General features: G+C 41.4%; 1 protein-coding gene across 1 annotated transcript; it reads right to left on the bottom strand.

Annotated features, from left to right (window-relative positions):
- Nucleotides 1-7,185: 7,185 nt before the first annotated feature.
- Nucleotides 7,186-21,837, bottom strand: E2F8 (E2F transcription factor 8). Its single transcript, XM_054586254.1, has 12 exons — nt 21,823-21,837; nt 19,782-20,060; nt 19,275-19,431; nt 16,922-17,236; nt 16,560-16,721; nt 14,724-14,861; nt 12,966-13,169; nt 12,566-12,653; nt 11,763-12,294; nt 8,259-8,391; nt 7,746-8,140; nt 7,186-7,368 (listed from the first exon to the last, which is right to left on the bottom strand). The coding sequence occupies exons 1-12, from the start codon at nt 21,835-21,837 to the stop codon at nt 7,186-7,188; spliced, it is 2,601 nt and encodes an 866-aa protein (XP_054442229.1).
- Nucleotides 21,838-22,429: the final 592 nt, after the last annotated feature.

Below are 22,429 nucleotides of genomic sequence, written 5' to 3'. Positions count from 1 at the left end.
AGAGTGAACTGTCAGAAGCAGGGCTAGTGTTAAGGAGGGAAAAAGAATAAAAATAGAAAACTTGAAGGTATTCTCCATACTCTTCAGCGTCAGGGGCCTATTTTCTTGATCCTCTAGCTAGAAAAGGGGGTTTCTTTCAGATCCTTTGCTGTCTAAACCTGTAGCACAGTTCCAAGACTTAGCCCACGCGCACAGATAACAGCCAACAGCAAAGGAAAGGAGGGAGGGAGGGAGGGAGGGAAAGAGAAAGAGAAAGAAAAGAAAGAGAGAGAGAGGGAGGAGGGCCAAGTGAGTTCACTGCCACACCAGTTGTTCACGTTTTGACTTCTCAATCGGTTTGTTCCTGTTTTCTTTTCAGAGTCCTCAACTAGCCGCTTTTGCTTTTGTGTTCTGTCCAGAGGTTTTAGTAATAATCAATGGGAGAGATGAGCTGTGATATGCTTATTCTGTCTTGATTAGCACCAGAAGTTTTGTAATGACAGCTTAAATACTGGATGATGTTTCTTTCAGATCATTATTTTCAGACCTAGCAACAAATTCGAATTAACTGAGAAACTTAAAAAATATAGAATCCAGGGGCCCACCCCGGGCTCATCTCTGAGGATGGGACCCCAAGAATCTGTAGAAGGTGCTCTGTGTTTCACATACAGCCAACCTGGCTCTGGCTTGGGGACCCATAGTTAGGGCTTGTGCTGAAAGTGTGGGAACCCCTGGTTGATAGGCTCTCCAAGGCCCTTTCTGACCCTGAGTTCCCCAGGCTCTGTAATATTCAGAATATTCCGCTCATAAAGCAGCTCGTTAAGGGAGGTGCCAGTCTATTCCCTTCTTTCAAGTCTTTACCTGAAGCTCTATATCACATAGGTCTAAAGCAGACACAACAGCAGCAACGAAATAAATATATTTACAGAATTGGTAGGAAAAGTAATGTAGCAGAGCAACAACAACAAAAAGAACTAGTAGGAAAAATCAAGATATTAAAACCAACAGGAGAATGAATGGATTCACAACCTGTAAGATGAATTTTGTGGAAATTACAACTTCTTGCAATAAGAACAGCAGTAGATTCTAAATCTGCTTTATGTGGTGTTAGCCAGGAGGAATGCCACATATGCTCGAGTGTGAGGATTAGTGGTTTCATTAAAAGCTTCCTTTCCTCCCTAGTATTAGCCCTTTCCATATATTTGACAAAATTCTTTTGGTCCAGTGCAGTTTCTGCTTATGTGTTAGGAATTATTAGTGAGTTTAAATTTACTTTTCACAAAAATTTATTTCTAAGGGACCTCAGAAATTACTTGAGCTCACTTCTATGATAACAGAAGAAGTAACCAGCCCTGAGCACTTAAGTGCCTTATTCAGAGGGTCAGAGCTAGGACGAGCAGCCAGACTTGGACTCCCAGGCCATGCATCTTGTATCTGAGCTGAGCCAGGTGGGATCTTGGATGCAGAGTCTCCTGTCCTGGTAACTGATCTGGGTCACGTAGCTCTAGTGGGTAGTGGCTAAGTTCCATACAATGCATTTGTGAAGTACACTTTGACCTAAAGATGATTTAGCTTCTGGATTTGCCGCTATAAAAATACTGGCCACAAAAATGGCCCACAGTTTATAGAGTGCCACCTTGGTGGCACATCCTATTCTCTGGGCGCTGGGAAGCAGACAGCCCTTGTTCACCTCTGGAACCGGCAACCCCCTCCCCCCATGTCTTCTCAAATGTGCCACGCGGTATGGTATAGTCAGGGTTTAATCAAGGGAGCAGAACCGTGATGAGTTAGGGAAGTGGGAAAGGGTGAGTCGGAGAATCAGAGCTGCCACCAACCAGTCAGCCTTGAAAGGCTCAAAAAGTCAAACCTTTCTCTTTTGGCTAACTCCAACAGGCAACCATACATAGACGGCTGTTTTTTCAGTGAAAGTTTGTTCTGGCTTTAACGATTTGACAGTATAGATCATTATAGGTAGTAAGCCTGAAATAGAAACAGCTGTCATGCCTTGGGAATAAGGCTCCTGAAGCTCTGTTCTTGTTAGTCATGAACAATCTGGAATCAGCCCGTTTCACCCCAGTTTCAAAGCATGTGATAGCTTTAGAGGGATGAAGTTCTGGAGTGGCGGTGTGGAATCAGCAAGGACTGGCTTTGCACAAATACTGTGTACCTGGGACACGCTCCTTCTGCTTTAGAAAAAACAGGGCCAATAGTAACCGCCTCAGAATATTATTTTGAAGTAGGCAAAATGGTAGATAGTCAATAAAAATTATTCACATCTCAAGTCCCACTCTTCCCCCTAATATGTCTAGGACGTGTCCTGTTTCTCGGAGTATCTCTATGTAGAAATGCTCTTCGTGTTATCGAAATGTTGGATTTTGATCATGAATACAGGCATATAATTTATATGCAGCATTTCTGGTGTTTCATGAGGTCCCAGATTCCCAGGATCAACAAGTTTGGATTCATGTGGACAGTTAGAAAGACCACTGACTGGCAAGGGAAGCACCCGAGAGGAAGCTCATTGCTTTAGCCCCGCGGGAGAGAAGCAGAGCCCTCCTTCCGACTTGAAATGGTGGAGAAAAGCGAGGTGGCGGCATCAGTTCCCCCGGAATCCTGCAGTTTTCCTGGGTCAGAAGACAGAGCCTCATCATGAATGTAGGGTAGAGGGAAGTTGAAGCTGATGTCAAAAGTTGGAGACAGAGAACCATGAGAACTTGAAAAGTATAGTTTCTGGAGTGATTCATTTTAGGAGGATAAGACCTACATATTTAATAGCTGCCAAGGGCATTACTCTATCATAGATGGCCTAAGTTGTCTGTTGAATTTGAATTTAACAAAATAGTGCTCATGAGTTTCTTCAGCATGAATAAAAAGTTAAATTATATTCAAAGTACTCTTTGTTTAAGAATATGGGGAGCTATTTTATCACTTTAGAAAGATTCTAATCAATAGTAACTAAAATAAAAATGTTTTCATTCAGGATAAACTTCCAGAAGATTCAAACGCAGAGGATCTTTTATTATCCAAAATAGGATAATAGGCATTGTTTTGCATTGCACAGTGATGAGCACATGGTAATAATTGAATAAATATTTTAAAAATAGAATTCAGTATATACAGGACAAATCAGACTCTGAGCATAACTCATGGAATATAGAAGATTCTCTGGTAGCCTTTCAAAAAGGCAGTTAATTACCTGACTGTTGGAAGACACTGATAATATATTCCCTACCTATATTTTTCTACAAAATGTTAAGAATCATGACATTCTTAACCCTTGATAAGAATCAAGGGTTAAGTCTGCCCTTAATTACTTATCTGTTTGTGCAAGTGATTGACCTGAATGCACTCAAATAGGAAATTGAGATGTAAAACCACTTTTTTTAAAAGTTAAGTAAAAAGTTGACACTTTTTTTAACATACAATAATGGCACTTTTCCTTCCAGCTTATCTCTTATTTTAGGACCTCAAGATTTGAAAGCTACCAGGTGGTGATAAATACTGTGGAGAATCTATAGTCAACGCAGGGTAGTCTTCTATAGTATTAATAGGATTGCTCAGACAGCTTATCTGCTTAAGTTTTGGAAATCTCTTCATCTTTTATCTGCAGTAACACTAATCACTTGAAAAGGACAAGGCTGAGGAAACTTGTTTTAAAGCTGGGCTTAATTTTTTTTTTTTTTTGCATCAAATTCTATTGCTCTAGTTTCCTGGATTCCTTGTCTCTCTCTCTCTCTCTCTCTCTTTGAACTACTTCCCTTTCAGGTATTTTAAATGACACTTTATGTTCATTTGAACGTAGGTGACTTGCTCGCATTTTCTGATGGGATAAGCATTTCTCAAGGCTTTCTGCTTACTCTGGCTGGATTTTACCAGAGCCCGGGAACGGAGAACTGACTGGTGTGGGAATTGGGAAGCCTTGGCTCTGGATTTCCCTCTGGTTTGTAAGAGTCCTTTGGTTAAGACGCTCAGGAATGATTGGCAACTTTAAGCAAAGGAAACTTATTGGAAGGATAGCAAAGGCCCACAGAATCGGTGGAGCACTGAAAATCAGGTTTGAACATGGGCGGGTACAAAGGCCGTTCCAGAAGCTGGGAAGCAGGAACCCCAGCGACAAATTTGCAGCAGAACCAAAACGGTGAGGTCATTGCTGAAATGAAACATCAGATTCCAGGGAGGTTGGCCTAGTCTGGATGACATGCCCACCCTGGCTATAGATATGGGTGGGACCTCCAGTTACAGCCTACTGGGCTCCATCCAGTGATTCCTTAAGAGGAAATCAGAAGGCAGTTCAAAAACAGAAATTGCGTGCTGGGCAGGTAACTTTGTCCACTACTGTGCTATCTGGCATCTTTAAAGTTGCTCTAGTTTTAAAAATGGGCAGTGTTTCTTTCATGAAAACCTTTGGGGATACCACATCCCCATGATGTTTGCATCTATGAATGCCTATAAAACCAATGAACAATAAGACAAACTGGAAGAAGAGAGTTATGAGCACTAGTTTAGTTGTCCCACTGGTGATAATTGTTATCACTCTATAAACGTGGTTGCATTCGTTCTCCATGGCTGCGTAACAGTATTACCACAAACTTAGCATCGTAAAACAACACAAATTTATTATCTCACAGTTCCCAAGGGTCAGGAGTCCGGGGACAGCTTAGCTGGGTTCTCTGCTTAGGATCTCATCAGGCTGCAATAAAGGCGTCAGTTAGGATTGTGGTCTCATCTGAGGCCCAGTTGGAGGAAGAACCACTTGCATGTTCACTCAAGCTGTTGGCAGAATTCAGTTCCTTGTGGTTCTAGGTAGGACTGAGGATTTCAGTTTCTTGCTGCTTGTTGGCTACAGGTCACCCTCAGCTTCAAGAGGCTGCATACAGTTCCTTGCTGTGTTGGGCTCCCCAACGCGGCCACTTGGATTCCTCAAAGCTAGCAAGGAAGAGACTCCAGCAAAACAGGCCCTACAATCTTATGTAAGCACATAATTGTGTACATATAATCACACACATTGGTTAGAAGGAAATCTTAGGCCCCACATATACTTAAGGGGAGGGGGGTCACACGGAGGCATGAATACCAGGAGGTGGGATTTAGGGGCAAATCCACGAATCTGTCAGAGCTGCAGAACTGAATGGGACAGTCCCCAGAGCTGCCTTGAAATCTAACATTACCTCTTTCTGTGCATCTGACTTTGCTAAACCTCAGTCCTGGGGAGGTATTTCATGTGGAGACCTGATGAGGGGCCTCAGCTCCAATCTCTCTAGCTCAGCTCTGGGGGAGGGAGAGATGTACGGAGCTTCACCTCCTGAGCTACCATGATTGTCTTTCTAGTTGATGTTTCCCTTTATCTGTGTACAGTTGAACCTAGTGGACTCCACTGAACTGTATCTTTTGTCCATATTTACCACTTGATAAATTTTTGTTATTACATAGAAATTCTTTGTTTACTCACGTGTACATATCTTACCTATACACAGGTAGGCAAAAGTAGGTTCACATTGTGAGAACATGACACATGGGGTTTATTCTTGTATTATTATTTATTTGTATTACAACTGTAAACCTACTTTTGCCCATGCCTTGCATTATAAATAAGCACCTAAAGGCAGGAACCATTCACATGTCCTTCAAGTAGTGTAAAAGGCAGAGGTACTTTGGAATAGCTCATATTGGTTCTCTAGTGGTGTGAAGGAAGAGGGGGTCTCCAGGTTAATGTGAAAATCTCCTCTCTTAGCTGTACTTGGTTATGCAAACAAAACATGTATATTTATGTATATTTGAAGGGACAGCCTTACAAATGCTCAGATTACCCTGAAACAATGGGCTTGGTTCTACCAGAGCTGCTAGGCTTGCATTTCTTGGCACGTGGGTAGTGGATAGAGGGCCAATTGGCACGGTTGAGTCAATGCATATACTAGCAATGTAACTGGACTTTTTAATTTCTGAGAGCCTCAGTGACCTCATAGTTCTAGCCCATAGAGGTAATGCCTCTAGAATGAATAGCACAGTTCCTAGCATATAGTAAACATATAGGAAATAGATATGATGAATCACCTTTAAGACACTGACCAGGGAGGGCACATGTCAATTCTCAAGGTACAATTCATCCCATAACAAAGAGGAGTCAAGGAGATACACACTTATCACATTGGAGCTCGTGTCTTCTCTTAGAGCTCATGGGGTTTAGTGTAGTTTCCAGAGGGTGGGGGGAATCAGAGACTTTACTGCTGCTTTCCCATTCCTGGGGCTGGGCCATTTGGAAAGTGTGGTAAGAGGACTGTGTCTGGGGCCCGTCCTCTGTAGGCAACAGGAGGCCTGGGGCAGATGCTGGTGGTGCCAGGGCAGGGTAGGGAGCAACCCAGCTCCTCCTTTCACGGCTAGTCTCCCAGGGTATGACGGAGAGCACACGGAACTTAGCTGCGTGACCTTGGGCAAGCAACAGAGACTCAAAGCCATTTTCACTGCTGTAAAAATGGGCCATATGGAAGATCAAAAGGGAGGCAGAATGTAGGAACATTTTGTAAATGGTGCATGTCTAAGGGAACCCAGGATGTATTCTCCATACCAAGAATTTGCCTTGGAGTTTAGTTAGACAAATTTTCATTTTCTCCAAACAGTGCCCTCACTGGCCAAATAAAAATGTTAAATACATTTTTAAAAAGTTTTAATTTCAACAATTTATGATCAAAAATACATTTCATAAATAATTTTTCCATAGACTTGATTGAGGATTGTTGCAAACTTTACAAAAAGACATACTGCAAAAAAAAAAAAGATTAAAATTATAAAAAATATAGCTATAGCCCCATTTAAAAATACATTATACATCACAGCCTTTTCTTTGTGCAAAGTTTAAGAGAACGCTGTGTTATGCATCACATATTCATTCAGAGACGTAAACTTTAATATAGTTACTTTGCATAATGGTATAGTGGAGGCACAGGTGAAATTATTCAGTCTTTCTCCCTAGAAGCTAATATACCTTAGATTCAATATTTTACTTTTATTTTTTAGGACTGATGGATAAATTTAGTTTAACACAAATATATATCTGTGTGTGTGTGTGTGAAAACAATTGTTTGTTTTGAAATTAAGTAAATCCCCAACATATTTACAGTATTTTCAGAGAGTATGTCTGTCAAACCAGTCTGAGTACATCTTCTCTATTAAGCAACTCTTTAGAAAAGTAAATGAAGCCAAATTTGTCAATTAATGGACATCCTCTGTTGAGACTTCCAGTTTTCGCTGTGGGACAAAGAGAGATCCTACGGAGGTTTTATTAGCACCATCAAAATCCATGCAGGATGAGCCCATCGATTTCATTGGTCCACCTGGGGTACGGAAGAAACTTTCGGCCACTAATTGTGACCCTTTGGGTGTTACTGGAACAGGCTGATTGGAAAGAGAGGAATGGAGAAAAAGAAGTCAAACCCACAGACAGGTATGCTCTAGCAGCCTTAGAAGACTGGACTGGAAGAACAGGTCACATATGGGAGCCCAGCATAACTTTGAAATCAGCTAGGTAAGCTTGCATGAGTTTTACATTCTCAGCTATTCTTTGTTAAGGTGAGAAAAAAGCTCCTGGGAACTCAATAATATGGATTCCTTGCACCCTCGTCCCAGGTTTGGAGAGCAGATAGGCCTTCAATATCCTCATGTTCCCATCCTTTCCCTCTTTAAAGAAGAAAAGCAAGATCGTCTCCCATGATGATGACATTTGAGACTTAATAATCTAAGGAAAAAAATAAGTTAAATGAAAGTTCCCTCACCTGTTGTGCCCCTGTCACAGCAATGGATTGTCCATTCAGTTGGTTCTGGCCCAGGACTGGAGAGTCATACCTGGTGGCCCGTCCTTGCTGAGAGCCTGCATTTTCTGGTATGATACTAACAGCCTCTATTCTTGGAGACATGGGGACAGTTCCGGACCCAGGGCTGGCAGACACCTGCACACTGGGGGAGATGAGTCCCAAGTGCTGCAGGGTGAAGTTTACAATGGCTGAGCTTGGGTTCTGGACGGGGACAGGGTGGCTCGAAGAGATAGCCGAGCTGTTCCCCACAGGTACGGCCGCCACAGAAGTTGGTGAGACCATTAGCTTCAGAGGCGTTACATGAAAAGAGGGAAAATTAACAGCAGTGAGTTCAGATGATGTCACTGGAATAACACCTGGAAATAAAAGGGAGGGAAATATCTTAAAAAACACAGGCATTTGTCTGAGAAGCTTACCAGGCTTAAGTGAACTTGAGACTGACCCACGTTTGAATGGCGTCTTACATACACTCACCTGCGATTGGGGAGCTGTAGATCCTGTGGTTTGGGGAAAGTGTACCTGAGTTTTCTTTACTATGCAAAATGGACTCTGCCCCCAGGGATGAGCACTGGGTGAGAGGGATTAGGTATCCTGATGGGAACAAGGTCTAGAAAACAAGGAGGAAGGGTTTATTTTACACACAAATACCAGAAGAAAAATGGCATGTGCCTCTTCGGGACTAATGCACCTTGGTGGTTGTCTCATTAGACTAATGCCTCCAAACTATACCCGCTGCGGGCAGGCCCCTTCCCTCCCATTCCAACACTTGTCCTGAGTAGCACAAACCATGTGTTTCTTCAGTGCCCTCTGTGGTCTTAGGAAATGTCCTAAGACCGCCATGGAGCCTGCTCAGAGTAGGAGTCGCCCAGCACACCCACTTCACACTGACCTCCTGTCAGACTGCGTGGTAGGACGTGGTGCTCACTGTCAGAACCAGGTTAATGCCGCTGGACACCACAATGGCACTGCAATGTTACTATCGATTGTTCTTGAATCACATAGAAGGGTGGTTCCCAAAGAGCATTCTGAGGGACACTAGTTCCATGGGGTGCAAGCAGGCACTGCTTGAATCCTGCTCAAACATGTTTGGGAAATGCTGAATTCCACAAAGGAAAATGGTATTTAAATTAGAGAATTTCTAAGGTCTTTAATAATGGCATGCACTGTAAATGTCCAAGGGGGAATATCCAGCATGTAGCACTTCGCAGGATACCCGGCAACTACATTTTTGATAGTATTGGAATTCAAGGAACACATTTTAGGAAATGTTGATTTAGAGAAGGGGGTTGCCAAACCACGGGCCAATATGCAGGCTTCTGTCTGTTTTTGTAAATATAACTGCACTGGAACACAGCCATGCCCATTTATTTATGTATTGTCTATAGCTGCTTTCTATTTGTTTTTCACAATGGCAGAGTTGAATAGGTACAACGGAGAACATATGGTCCACAAAGCCAAAAGTATTTACTCTCTGGTCCTCTACAGAAAGATGTTTACAGGCCCCTGACTTAGAACAAAGGAGTTATACAACCACAGATTTGTTTCTAATACTTCAGGTTCTAATGATACCAAGCAAACACATTTATACACATTAAAGGGCATAGCACCAGAATTCAAAAACTACAGATTAAAAAAGAGAACTGAATAATTTATATTAGTGGACCCAACTATCATAGAACAAAAGCTTTAGGCAATAAAGTTATAGATCAAATGGAAACGACCAGAATGCTGGGTTGTGTGTGTATCCTCTCTTTGCCTGCTAGATCCATGTATTTTACCAAAAAGAGAAAGTGATGGGTGGCTGAACTGCCAGAAAAGTCTGCATCAGCCTCACCATGAGCAGGACTGGCAAGAGCTAAATGCAGCTCTTGTAAACAAGGGGCCCTCCTTTTATCTTCCTCCAGATCTTTCTTCTGGACATTGTTAAAACAACAGTCTACATGACATTGTTAAAACAACAGTCTACACTTTGATCTAGCTGTTAATATGTCCTGTCTTTTCCCTGGGAACCAGTAAATTCAGAATCCACAATGCTGAAAGTGTACCACAAACTTTAAATTTTGTTTCTTAGATGCTTAGCACTGTTCATAATCTTTACTGGAGGGTTCCTTGAAAGGTGCAGGAATAGAAATTTTTAAGGAGTGAATTTAGGGGTGTTACAAATCCTCTTTCTTATTGTTAATCCTACTTCTTTGCCATACAAGTTACTCTGGTTGATGGTTTAATTCAATTCTTCAGCAAAACCTGTAGTACTCTAATAATAATTATTTTTCAGTTTTCTACAAAATACATTCATCACAATATCTTTTAACCTATAATGACAATTTCTTTTCTTTTTTTTAATTGAGAACTGTTATATTAACAGGATGGATGAATTTGGCATGTCTCAACCTGCATGTTATCTCCTCTAGGCTACATTAGCCCCCTTCCATCCTTTTCCACATCCTATTTGATTTTCTCTATAGTTCTTATTATTCACTAACTGATGTGTTTTGTTTGTACACTGTCTTCTCTCCGCCCTACTACCTGTAGCTTCTCAGTAAATGTTCACTGAATGAATTAACATAAAAATTAACACACTTTCTTTGTTCTGCTCATTTCATGCTAAAAAGAAATGGTTGAACTGAAGTCACACAGATGAAAAAAGAAGGAGGGGGCGTGGAAAATCTATCCACTGAAAACTCTAATCCTGGATATCTAAGTGAGCAGCAGGAGACGTTATTAAATTACCCCACTGGCGCGAAGAGATTATGGACCTTCCAGAAAATCCAATCAGTCTAAAGCCTTATATTTCCCCACCTAGCATGGATATTAAATGCAAAATGATAATATACTAAGATAGATATTTTGAATGGTTACCATGAGGTCATCCTAAGGGAAGACTTGACAAACTCTAAAGCCTCCTTAATAACAACAGCTACAGACAATACCCTTCATCGTATATGGTGCCTTAAAAAGATTTCCAACCCCTCTGTATATCACCATGTAAGAAGTTCACCTAGCTTCACAAAAACTGTAATATGGCCCTGGGGCAAGTACTCAAAAGCAACCATCACCAAAGGCAGGTGCTGGGTGTGATTTGGTCCAGGGCACAGTGCTTTAAACCCCATAGATGATCAGGAAAAACTGGTGGAACAAATTCTTCAGAGATGTGGGAAAACAAGATATAGATAAACAAAATAACTTCAGTTAACAGCAGGGATGAAAAAAGAGATTAACTTCTGCTTCCACATTGAGTGGTATTCATTCAGTGATCATGTCTTTCATATATAATTGTCCTAAGAGAGGAAAATGAGATAATATATGTAAAAGTGCTTAATCCTTCTGACATCTGATGTGTGGGTAGGCATCCAATAAATGTTAATTCCTTCTTGATAAATTCCATCTAGGAAAAAAATTATCTGGAATATCACACTCCCTAGAAACCAGTGTGTTGTGTCAAATATACCTACAATTTGCCAGATAAGATTTTTCTATTTACTCAAAATAGAAATTTTGGTTTAAATATTAGAAAGTAAAAAGAGGGGGTAGAATTTATCTTCTAGGCAACAGATGCCAGTTATGTGACATCAAACAAACCTTAGGTAATGACTCAGAAAGCCCAAGTCACCGGAACCTTATGTATCCATCCATTCACTTGAGGTTACATCTGCTTGTAAATTATTTAAGACTTTCATGACAGGTGTTTGCATTCCAGTGTGTGGTAGAGAAATGGACTTAAGGACAACCACCCGTGGTGATTTAAAAGGAGAGCAAATAATCCCTTCCTCCAAAGGTTAAAAATGTCCCTGCTGTCATCCCAGCTGGCCCGCCGGGATTAGCTGTCCGGGGGGCCTTGTTTGGATTATGGATGCTAAAAAAACAGTTCCTTGTCTTTCGAAGGCCTTCTCTTTGCACTGGTTAATTTCACAAGCCAAAAGATCCCCCTCTAATCAGTTGGGGAGTTCTAAAGCTTATATAGTACAAAGGTGTACTTACTGTGGGAACATTTTCATGTCCTTTTAGGTCCTCTTTCAATTTCTTTTTGGAACCACTGTCCTCGACTATGCTTGCCCTCTTTGAGCCTCTTTCTGCAGCAGGTTCTCTGTCTCGGTTCTGGGTTCCTTGTCTCTCCGGCACTGGCAACAGGTTTCCAGGCCTGGTGGAGGTACTGGGCTTTTCTGCATCGTTGGCTGCTTTCTCGGTAGTGGCATCTGGGTAGTCTTCTGATCTTGTAGCTTTAGAATAGGGGGTGGGGCAGACTGTTGGGCTCAGGCCTTGGGGCGGCGTCATAGTTTGGGCTTGGGCAGGCTGCAAGTAGATGGCATAGGATGGGCCCGAAGGAGCTTGAGGTAGGATCATGGGCACTGCTGATGACAGTGGGTTGGGGATCAGAGGGACCACCCCCAGGGGCTGGAGAAGGGCCGGTGCCGTCAGCTCCAGCTCAGCATTCACTGGGGAGTCCAGGGGGGCCATTGGTTTGCAGTGCCCAGATCTTGCCAGCTGTAATTTTGCTTTCTTTCTGGGTTCACTGAAAGACAAGATTTAAAACAAGACATTTTCTAAAATGTTCTGAAATAAATACATTTTCTCTAAAACATTCTACCACTTTATACCATCCCAGATTGAAGCCTCACTATTATGAAACGAGCAGATAGTCTCTGCAATAATTGCACAGGAGTTAAAGAAAAGATTATCTCACCAGTTTCCAAGGTTAGTGCCTGTTCTTACATAAAATAAGTAATCCTAATGATGCAACTAACAGTAATTCATCCTGTTACTAAAGAGCATTGCCAACCTACCTTGACTGCTCTTCTAACTGCATTTTGCATATAGCTGCGAGCTGAGCCATTTTACTTGGGAAGGGCGCAGAACTCTGAGAACTCTCAGCTGGGAAAATAGAAAGAAAAGGGGGGAGGCATTGGTCAAAGCCAAAGAAGAAATGCTCGCGCAGATGACGCATCACTGAAGGCCAAGGAACAGAAAACATGCACCTTCCCAAAATCGCATAGCAATTAAACAGAAACCCCCACAAACTACTTTTTATCCTTTAATTCATACATAAGTTAGGCTTCAAGTGGCGTTAGGCATATGGATATGGAAGCAATTCTCTAACAAGTCCCATTGGAAGCAAGTAAGCTGAAAAAAATCAGAAAAAAAGGAATTCTTCCGAGCAGAGCCCTAATGTGACTGAAAACACACCTTTGTTGGTCTTGACAGGGCTACTGGGAGCCGAATTTATCTTTCTCCGATCACTTTCTATGCTTTTTACCAGTTTGATAAGAGATGGGTGTCGAGTAAAGTTCGGCTTCCCATGTGTCGAAAAGAGGTTTTTGGCACAGTTCTCCTTTGAGGGCTGCCTTACTTCGAGGTCTGAGGGGGAGAAGGGAATGACGGGGCTGAGACCTGAAGGAGAAAAGCGCAGGCCATTAGAACACGGGTGACTCGTCTTCCCTGTGGGATGTAAGGTCCCAGCATAGTTCTGACTGATTTTAGGAGCGATGTGGCAACAGTTGCAGAGTGCCAGTTATATGCCAGACACTGTTTTAAGGACTTCTATATATACAAAACCTTGTTTACCCCATTAAATGAATCCTGAGACAAAATTTCACATTTAGCATTTCTAAAACCCACCGTAACTTGTAACTAGTGGCGTGCTATCGTGTTATTGTCAGTGCTTTTTTTTTCTTATTGATATATATTAAATTGTGCGTCTTGTAATCAGTGGAGTCTTAATCTGATGAAATATGGTGACCCTCACTGCTATGGACTGAATATTTGTGTCCTCCCCAAAATTCACATGTTGAAACCTAATGCCCAATATAATATTAGCACCTTTGGGAGGTGCTAAGGTCATGAGCGCAAAGCCTTCATGATTAAGCCAACAGATTAGACCCCACAGAGCTCCCCTTCTTCCAAGTGAGGGTACAACAAAAAGAAGGCTGTCTAGAACGCAGGCGCAACCAGACACTGCATATACAGATCTTGGACTTCCTAGCCTCCAAAACTGTGAGAAACAAATTTCTGTTGTTTATAAGCCACTCGGTCTATGGTATTCTGTGACAGCAGCCTCAACACACTGAGATACTCCCACCACCTCTACTAGAGAGGTACTTCTCAGGAAATGCACCCCCATTTCAGAGACATTAACCAACTGAATCACAGGCTCTCGGCTGGTAGAAAGTGGGCCTGGGATACAAATTCCATCAGTGTGGCCGCAGCGCCTGCGCTCCAAATCCCTGTGCCAAAGGACCTCTCTGAGATTACATCCCAAATCACAATATCCTCATAGAGGCCCCATGGTTCTTCCTGTTTTCCAGGTGAGGAAACCCGACCTTGGATAAGTAACGTGCCCAAGTCCACACAGCTAGTAAGTGGCAGAGCTGAGACTGGAAGCTAAGTCTCCATCTGCCTTCATGGCCCATGTTCTCGCCACTTTCCAGCACTTCTGTGTGGGAGCTTTGGTGGAATGCAAAATGCCAGAATCCCGGAGTTGAGAGGGAGACTAGAATATTGATACTGGAATGAATTCATTTCATATTCTCAATGTACATAGGCTATGTTATGGTCACTGAGAAGCATAATAATGACAGCATTAGTATCTTATGTTTTGTGATGCTTTCAACTTTTGCAAATCCTTTCCCATACAGATTCTACCTCCTGGACACCTTATGGGAGGTGGTTATGGGCCTTGGGTTGCTGATGGAGCCGGTAGCCAGACCTTCCTTGTTGGCACTCATCTTTGTCTTTTCAATCACTTGTATGTATTTCGATCACATACACACACACACACACACACACACACACACGCGTGTATTATATATATATATATACACATATATGTATATATATATAGTTCCTCCATGTGGGAGTGTGGTTAGGAAAGGGAAAGGAGAATGTCTCTAAATATGTATTAATTCAAAACAATGAAGCAAAGAATTTAAGAAAACAAATACATACCACTGGGATTAGGACTGATTTCTGGGCCTGTCCATTTAAAAGCTGGTTTTCGACCTCTTTCTTCGGTAACATGAACTTTCTTGATAAGATCCAGGCTACTCAGAACATTAGCTATATCATACAACCTCCTAATTTTTGCTGGGGGAAGAAAAAGTTTACATACTGGTTAATGGAATAATGAAAGATCAAAGGACTCTGCTTCATAAGGACTTCATATATTCAAAGAGCCATCCTAACCATCAATGTCAGACCGAAAAAATGTGACTCTTTTAGAGTTATACTAGTGATACTGCTATAATTAAAACAAAAAAAATAGTTTTAAATATTAGAAAGACTCAGTTACTGCTGCTACTAAATTGTGAAATGACAAAAGCACATGTTGGAAAAGGAAAAATGACTTAATGAGATAACCCTATCAGGAGCTATGTTACAGATTTCTTGACAAAAGTCACTATTGCTAGGCGTGTTCTCATGAGGATTCAGAAGAGCTTTATTAACAAAAGAAATAAAGAATCAATGATCAATGTATTGCTTTCCTGCTTGTGATATTTTATAACAGTAAGATTGATTTACTATCATAAGCATGGACAGTTCCACAGACCATCAACATTTGTAAATTGTTAATGCTGTCCTTATGTAATATGCAAAGCAGAGATTTATTAATTCTACAGATCTTAGATACCTTAAAAAATTTTGTTAGAAAGTCTGCTTTTACTTCCAGCTTGATAGTACAAAATTATAAAATGAGCCCCTTCTTCATAGCCATGCCAGAAGGTTCTGAATTCCCCAGGGATTTAGCAAATCACACAGCTGCAGTTCCTGGAATGGATTCCAAGCTGTGACTAACCAGGGACACGGGGAGCCGAAAACTGTCTGGTGACTCAGAAAGCAGGCCGCCCATCAGTAGTATCAGGACGTGTTTTCTGAAATTGTAGCTCTCCCAAGCCAATTGCCGGCATTATTGTTTTTCTCCCTACTTATTTCTGTCTTGATAAAGACACTGTCAACCTGGGGATGTCTGAATGTATTTTCGTAGGACTAGAACAGCTCTTGGGGGATGGGAAGGGGTCTGTGTGGCAGCTCCCAGGTGTTCCCACAGCCTCTGCTGTTGCCTGAAGTGGCTCTTCCTCACCACACAGCTGGGTCCCCAAAGTGTCGCATGTTCAGGCTAGCCTCATTCCCTACTTGGAGCTTTGCTAACGCCTCCAGGAGCGAGGGTGTGCAGCAGACCCCTCCCCTCCTACTGAACACTTTTTCCTATACCTTCTCTCTACCTACATCTCTCTGTGGAGGTTCCTGTAAAGTCTCTTTTAGGGGCGAGGGTAGACTTCTGCATCAGGAATCCAATCTGTGATCCCATTTGAGCAAATATTCTGGCTAAAACCATTCTTTCAAACTGAGAAAACAACTGTGCTGCAGGTGACTTCTGGTGACAATTTTAGAAGAGTTATTTGTACTCTCACATATGAGAGAGAGTAGAAAGCGAAGAAACCAGGGTTCCAGTCCTACTTTACAATGTCCTGCTCATTTAGACTTCAGGCAACTGCAGCTTATATATTAGTAAAATAAACACAATGTTACAGCATTGAATGAGGTAACTTTTAAGAAACTGTTTATAGGTCAAAGTGTCAGACAAGTAAGAGAAGTTACATACATGTGTTTGACCCCTACCCATTAGTTAAAGCAGTACGATCATGGCTGCTGGGGAGAAGTGAAGACACAAAAGCATGATTAGAGAAGACTTGTTCATATAGTGAATGCATTTGGAAATCAGTTTATAACTGAGATTTTACCGTTTAAGAATAGGTCCAAAAGTCCGTAAGTCATGACACTTACTTTTAAATTTGCTTTTATCCAAATCTTCCACATGGTCCTCCCCAATTAATATCTTGGCAGCGATTTCGAGGCTTACTATCTGAGGCGTTGACACCAAAAACAGCATCACAAATTTCTGGCTCATCACTCTTAAAGACTTGTCTTTGCGGCTGTTTACAGAAGCTTTGGAGAAGGATGAGGATTAATGAATTAAAATTCATCAAGGGACAAGTGACTTCTAAAGTAACAAGGCTAAAAATATTACCACCTGATCATACAGTTGACAGCTGCAGCATTTGAACGTTAAAGGCAGCAGTAGCTTTAAAGCAGTGTTCCCTAAGGAACCTTTTCCTTAGACCTCAGTTTCCAATACCATCTCTCACCTGCCCGAAATTCTACTCCAGGGAGTTCGACAAAACACATGTCTGGGTGGCCATTTTGGTCAGCATTCGCTTTGATGATGTGATCCTCTATACTGTAACTCTTACTGAAGTCAAACTCTTGTTCATATTCTCTCTTCTTGATCATCATAATCTGCTCAGCATATTTGTTTTCCTCCCCGACGCTTTTCAAAGTCCCAAGGGTTTTGTTGAGATTATGTCGTCCATGCCAAGTATACCTGTTTTTGGCAAGGCGGCTCACCATGTGTAAACTCTCTAGGACATTCACGATATCGTAAATGCGTCGACGCTCAACATCTACAAAGAATGAACAACTGTATGTTACTAGGATCAGAGTTTGTAATGTGTATAGAATTGAATAACTTTTTCTTCCATGGCTTATTTGTCAGTAGGTGCTGGATGACACAACTTTACTCACACTCAACAAAGGTGAGGATGAGAAAGATACGTTCCTGTTCTCAAAGGGTACAAATTAATTAAGATGAATTAGAGGTGCCATTTATTGAGGATCTACTATGGGCCATACGGCTTTAAAAAATTTCTAGCCTAAACTTGTGAGGTGGGTATTTCCTGAACACTTCTGATGGCACATAGAGGCTCGGACTGGCTAACTGGCTCACCCCAGGGCACGGAGCCAGGTAAGTGGCAAAACGAAGTCTTTCATACTCTCCATCTCATGCTTTACAACTTGTTTATTATGTTACTCCCCAACACACACACACATGGCTGTCATATGATAGGTACAAGGTGCTGAGGTTTCTTGCTGTTCCTGGAAACTGCCAGACATGCCTTTGCCCAAAGGCCTTTGTGCCGGGTTATTCCTTCTGCTTGGAATCTCTCTCCCAGCTGTCCTCATGGCTCTCCACCTCAGTTCTTTCAAGTCCTTGCTCAGATGTCACCTTCTCAAACTGAGGCCTGACCTGACCACTCAATTAAAAGAAGGAACAAACCGACAGTAACCAGAGGGGAGGGGGAAGGGAGATAGCGGGGAAAGAAGAAAGGGTCATCAAGGACCATGTACAAAGGACCCATGGACAAAGCCAAAGGGTAGGGTTTAGGGTAGGAGGTGGGGGAGTAGGGCGGGGTTATGTGCGGGGGAAATGGAGACAACTGTACTTGAGCAACAATAAAAAAGAAAAAAATTAAAAAATTACAAAGCACATCCCTAGAGCTCTTGACCGATCTTCCTTTACTCTGGTCTACATTTTCTTTTTTAAAAGATTTTATTTATTTTTTCTTAAAGAGAGAGGATGGGAGGGAGAGATATATCAATGTGTGGTTGCCTCTTGCACACCCCTCACTGGGGACCTGGCCCGCAACCCAGGCATGTGCCCTGACTGGAAATCAAACCAGTGACCTTTTGGTTCGCAGGCCAGTGCTCAGTCCACACCAGCCAGGGCTACATTTTCTTTTTTTCCATAGCATGTATTACCTTTTAACATATGTTATAATTACTTACTATGCCATTTACATATTACCTAATGTCCCCACTAGAATGTAGATTCCACAGCACAGGCATTTTTCCTTTTTGTTAATTGATGTTATCATGAACTGCTACAATGTTGCCTGGCACATAGTAGGTGATCAAAATACCTGCTGAATTACAAAGTACATCCTACATAGCTACAATGAAGTGTATGCGGATAGATGAATCTCAATTGTATATTGTTAAAATTAAGTAAAGTTGACATTTATAAATGTATTAGAAGGGCAAAACTTTATGGCATAATAGATACAAACTAAAATATCTTGTATATCTCTTCACAGTTTTAGATACTTTCATGACTGCAAAGGTAAGCCAAATTTGTCATAGGCCTCTTTTTATTTATAAGGAGATTTGAATCTATAAAGAGAGGAATTAAAAGAGGCAGGGGGACACAGTAATCTTGCCAAACACTCAGAAAATGTACTGGTCCTCAGAATAGTGCTGAGTGGCAGGGAGCCCTAAGGCCTTGCTCCCACACAGAAGCTGATGATCCGTCATAAACTACGCAGATACCAATCCACAGACTGGCTCTTCAGCCAGAGCCAGGAGAGAAGGTCCAAGTTGTAGCTGTTATGAAACAAGTCGTAAAACAATGATGCCTTCCTTTAAAGCTGCAGAGCTTTTGAAATGCCCTCAGAAGCAATCTCCATTGTGATTTTTTTGCTTGTTTTAACTCACTGAAATTGGAAACTATATGCCTTTCTTCTTAAATTAATAGTGCTTTAGAGATTTATAGTTCCTTGTGGCCTTCTTTGTGTCATTACAGATGGCTGGATGAGTGTGGGTCTGAAGGAGTGAGTCCACGTCATTTAACTATTAACCATTGTAGTAAGCTGTTTGCATACTTACTGAGTTCCTCAGCCACTTCGTCAAGACAGATGTCATTATTCACGGCAGGGTTGGGATAGTTAGGATATCGTGCTAAGAATTTATGACACAACAATCCTAAACTTTTCTCTTTTCGACTTGGTTGGGATTTCTCATATTCGTCTCCTGATAAGTGTTCCTACAAAAGAAGAGGTAAACAATGTCTCATTCTGAAATAAAGTTTGACAGATTTATTAGGGGCCTCTGCACTCTATGACTAACACTGGTGTGAGTGCTTCACTTCAACAGCTGCAAAATTGGGGGGATAAAAAGGTGGGGAGCCAGTGTAAACTGCTTGGCAGATCTCAAAGGGAAGCTTGAACTGAAAGTAAGCCAAAGGTTCAGAATTCCATGCTATATTGGACAGGGTCCAAGCCTTTCTGGGGCTTTGAAGGAGGCTAATAGTCTGTGACTGGCAATGCTTTATGTTGCTGGCATTCAGCTACTCTTCTTCTCCCCCCAGATCCCTCCAGTCCTCTGCAAACCTACGTGTAAACAGTCTTTGGGCTCTGGTAATCCATTTCTGTTGTCAAACAGCCCCCTTTTCTGATCTCTGTTGCGGATCTCGGGGCTCACAGCACTGATAAGCATTTTCAGGTTGGCTGTTGGTGTCCAGGGTTCTCCCTGGGAGGTTTCCTTGGGCTTGGTGGGTGTGGTTAAAGGGCCAAAGTCAGGCTGGATCTCTGTCAACACTATATTTGCTGCAGTGGATTCTTTCAGAGGTGTTTTCATCTGTCCCCTTTTATGCGGCTCAGAAAAGAGATTTTCCTGGTTTAAAACAATAATTAAATTCACTGTAAAACAGGATTAATCAGATAGTCTTTGACTCTAGAAATTATACAATAAATCGAATATTGCTAAGGAAAAGAATGCCTCATGAGGTTGTAGAGTTGATTATTTTAGTCACTATATTGATACCTGTCCACTCTAAAAGTTAAATTTTCCAATTTTTAATTACACAACAAAGCATGGACCTAATTTTTTCATCTTCTGTTTCACGGATTAAAAAAATTCAAAACTTAAAATTTAACTTTTTATGTTGAAATAATTTTAGCTTTAGAGAAAAATTGCAAAGATAGCATAGAGTTTCCATATACCTTTCACTCAGTTTCCCCTAACAGAAGCGATAACTTTAAATGATCCCAAACTTTTAGGGGTTACTTTCACTCATGAAACTATAGTGAGTAAAGGCTTCCATAGCAGAAGCCCTGTCCCATCCATCCGTGTATCCATCTAGCACAATGGCTTGCATGCAGTAGGTGCTCAATAAAACACCATTGATGTATAAGAGTCAGACAGCCCTGGAGGCAAGGGTGAGGGCTAGAAGGTGGTCAAATTTATTGGCAAATTCCACTAGGAAGCAAAATCCAGAGTGCCAAAGAGTAGAATTTCTGACTAGAAAAGGCTGCTCCTTGATTCTGTACCCCTTGACATTACAGATGGAGAAGTAAAATTAGTTACTCAAAGTCACAAAGCTACTTCCTGGCAGGGCGGGAAGGCCGGGTGTGGTGCAGCAGGCAGAACTGCCACTGAGACATAAGAGGGTAAATTGACAGTAGTTACTAAATAAGACTAATGGAGACCATGTTTCTTCTTTTGGCCACTGGGGACTTCACACATCCTTCCGGTCTATTTTAAAGAAAATGCTTGGAATGACAATCAAGTGAAAGAATACAGAGATACACTAATTGCTCAATGACTTTAGAAACAAAGATGGATGGGACTATTTTGTATGCCTGTGACTCCTCAAGATTTATTGAGTACTTTTCCATTTGTATTTTCACCAAATTCTAGTCCTATTCTGCACAGGACTTCAGCCCTCAATCCAAGATACACTTCCTTGGAAGTCAGTGTGAGTCATCCAATGGGAAACCCTCCTAAGCATGTGCACCCGAGAGGTGCTGACCCAAGCATGGGGTTTTTCTAAAGGCTGCTGTCTTTCACCTCAAGCTATCAAAGTAACAGACAGCAATTCTCTTATTTGACAAATGTGTAAAGCTTTTAGGAAACTTGCATATTTCCTTCTTTTTTTGTGTGTTAACCTAGCAGTAGTTGACCAGCAGTCAAGACACACCTCGCCTGACAATTTTTTTTTGCAATTTTACAAAAATGTTTTTCTCTCAATGTTTGCAACCCTCATGGTTAAAGAAGCTGGTGATTTGGTAGAAAATTATCTTAAAAAGAAATCCAATCTCCAATCATGTCAAATGCTCTTTCTGAATTCCTTTTGTTCAAGAATTCTCAGGAATACCATAATGAAACTAACAAATTTTATTATTGTTAAAAGTAACTTTCTGATTTCTTTGAGACTTCCACCAAATCTTTCATTAAAAATTAGAAAGATTACTTTATCTCTGGCAACTCTCTCCCTCTTCAAAAATTAAATTTCCCTGCCTTCTGGGTTTCTACAGAAGCTAACTAGAAAGGGATGCAGCATTAATAAGATACTGGATATTTTAAAATTAGGAGTTAAATCAGGATGATATTGCATTTAAAACTGCAAGGATGAATATTGAAGTTAAAAAGATACCTTTTCGTTCTCCATCCTGTAAATTTCTCATACATTTAGAGTTTCTTAAAAAGTAAAAAATCTGACGTTCCTCCCAATATCCTGATGGTTCAAGTAGTCCAATCAATTCTATTAAAAAGTTTAATATCCTTAAGGGAAAAAGGAAATAGAAAATTAAAGAAAAACAAAAGCAGGAGATCCGTTGAAAATTCCTTCATGGACAGAACAGACTACTGAAACAAAGACTAACGAAAACTGAAAAACTGCATTTCCATTTTATTCCAGACCAGAGATAGCCGCTCTGGGCAGGAAACTAAATCAAACGGCAGTAGATTCTTTCAGCAAACCGATCCGCTACCATGAGACTTAAAGCAACCCACATAAATTCCAGTGACAGCCCTTTTTCACCTTTAGAGAAGTCAGGCCATTCTCAGGACCCCACCGAACGGACTGTAGTAAGCACAGCACCCACCGAAGTCACAGATCAGGACTTAGACTGAGCTCTCGAGCGGGCTGAACTGACACGACCCTTAAGTATCTGGATGAAAGTGCATTTAGATGCCTGTATTTTCCCCCTGACACACACGTGCATAGGGCTCAGCAGTAAAGTCTTGGGAAATAGCTTGAT

Source organism: Pteronotus mesoamericanus, unplaced genomic scaffold, assembly GCF_021234165.1.
Source record: "Pteronotus mesoamericanus isolate MK-2021 breed Mesoamerican mustached bat unplaced genomic scaffold, CSHL_Meso_final contig_90, whole genome shotgun sequence".
Taxonomy (NCBI): Eukaryota; Metazoa; Chordata; class Mammalia; order Chiroptera; family Mormoopidae; genus Pteronotus; species Pteronotus mesoamericanus.
The sequence above is the reverse complement of the archived record's forward strand: the minus strand, read 5'-3'. Positions and strand labels throughout refer to the sequence as shown.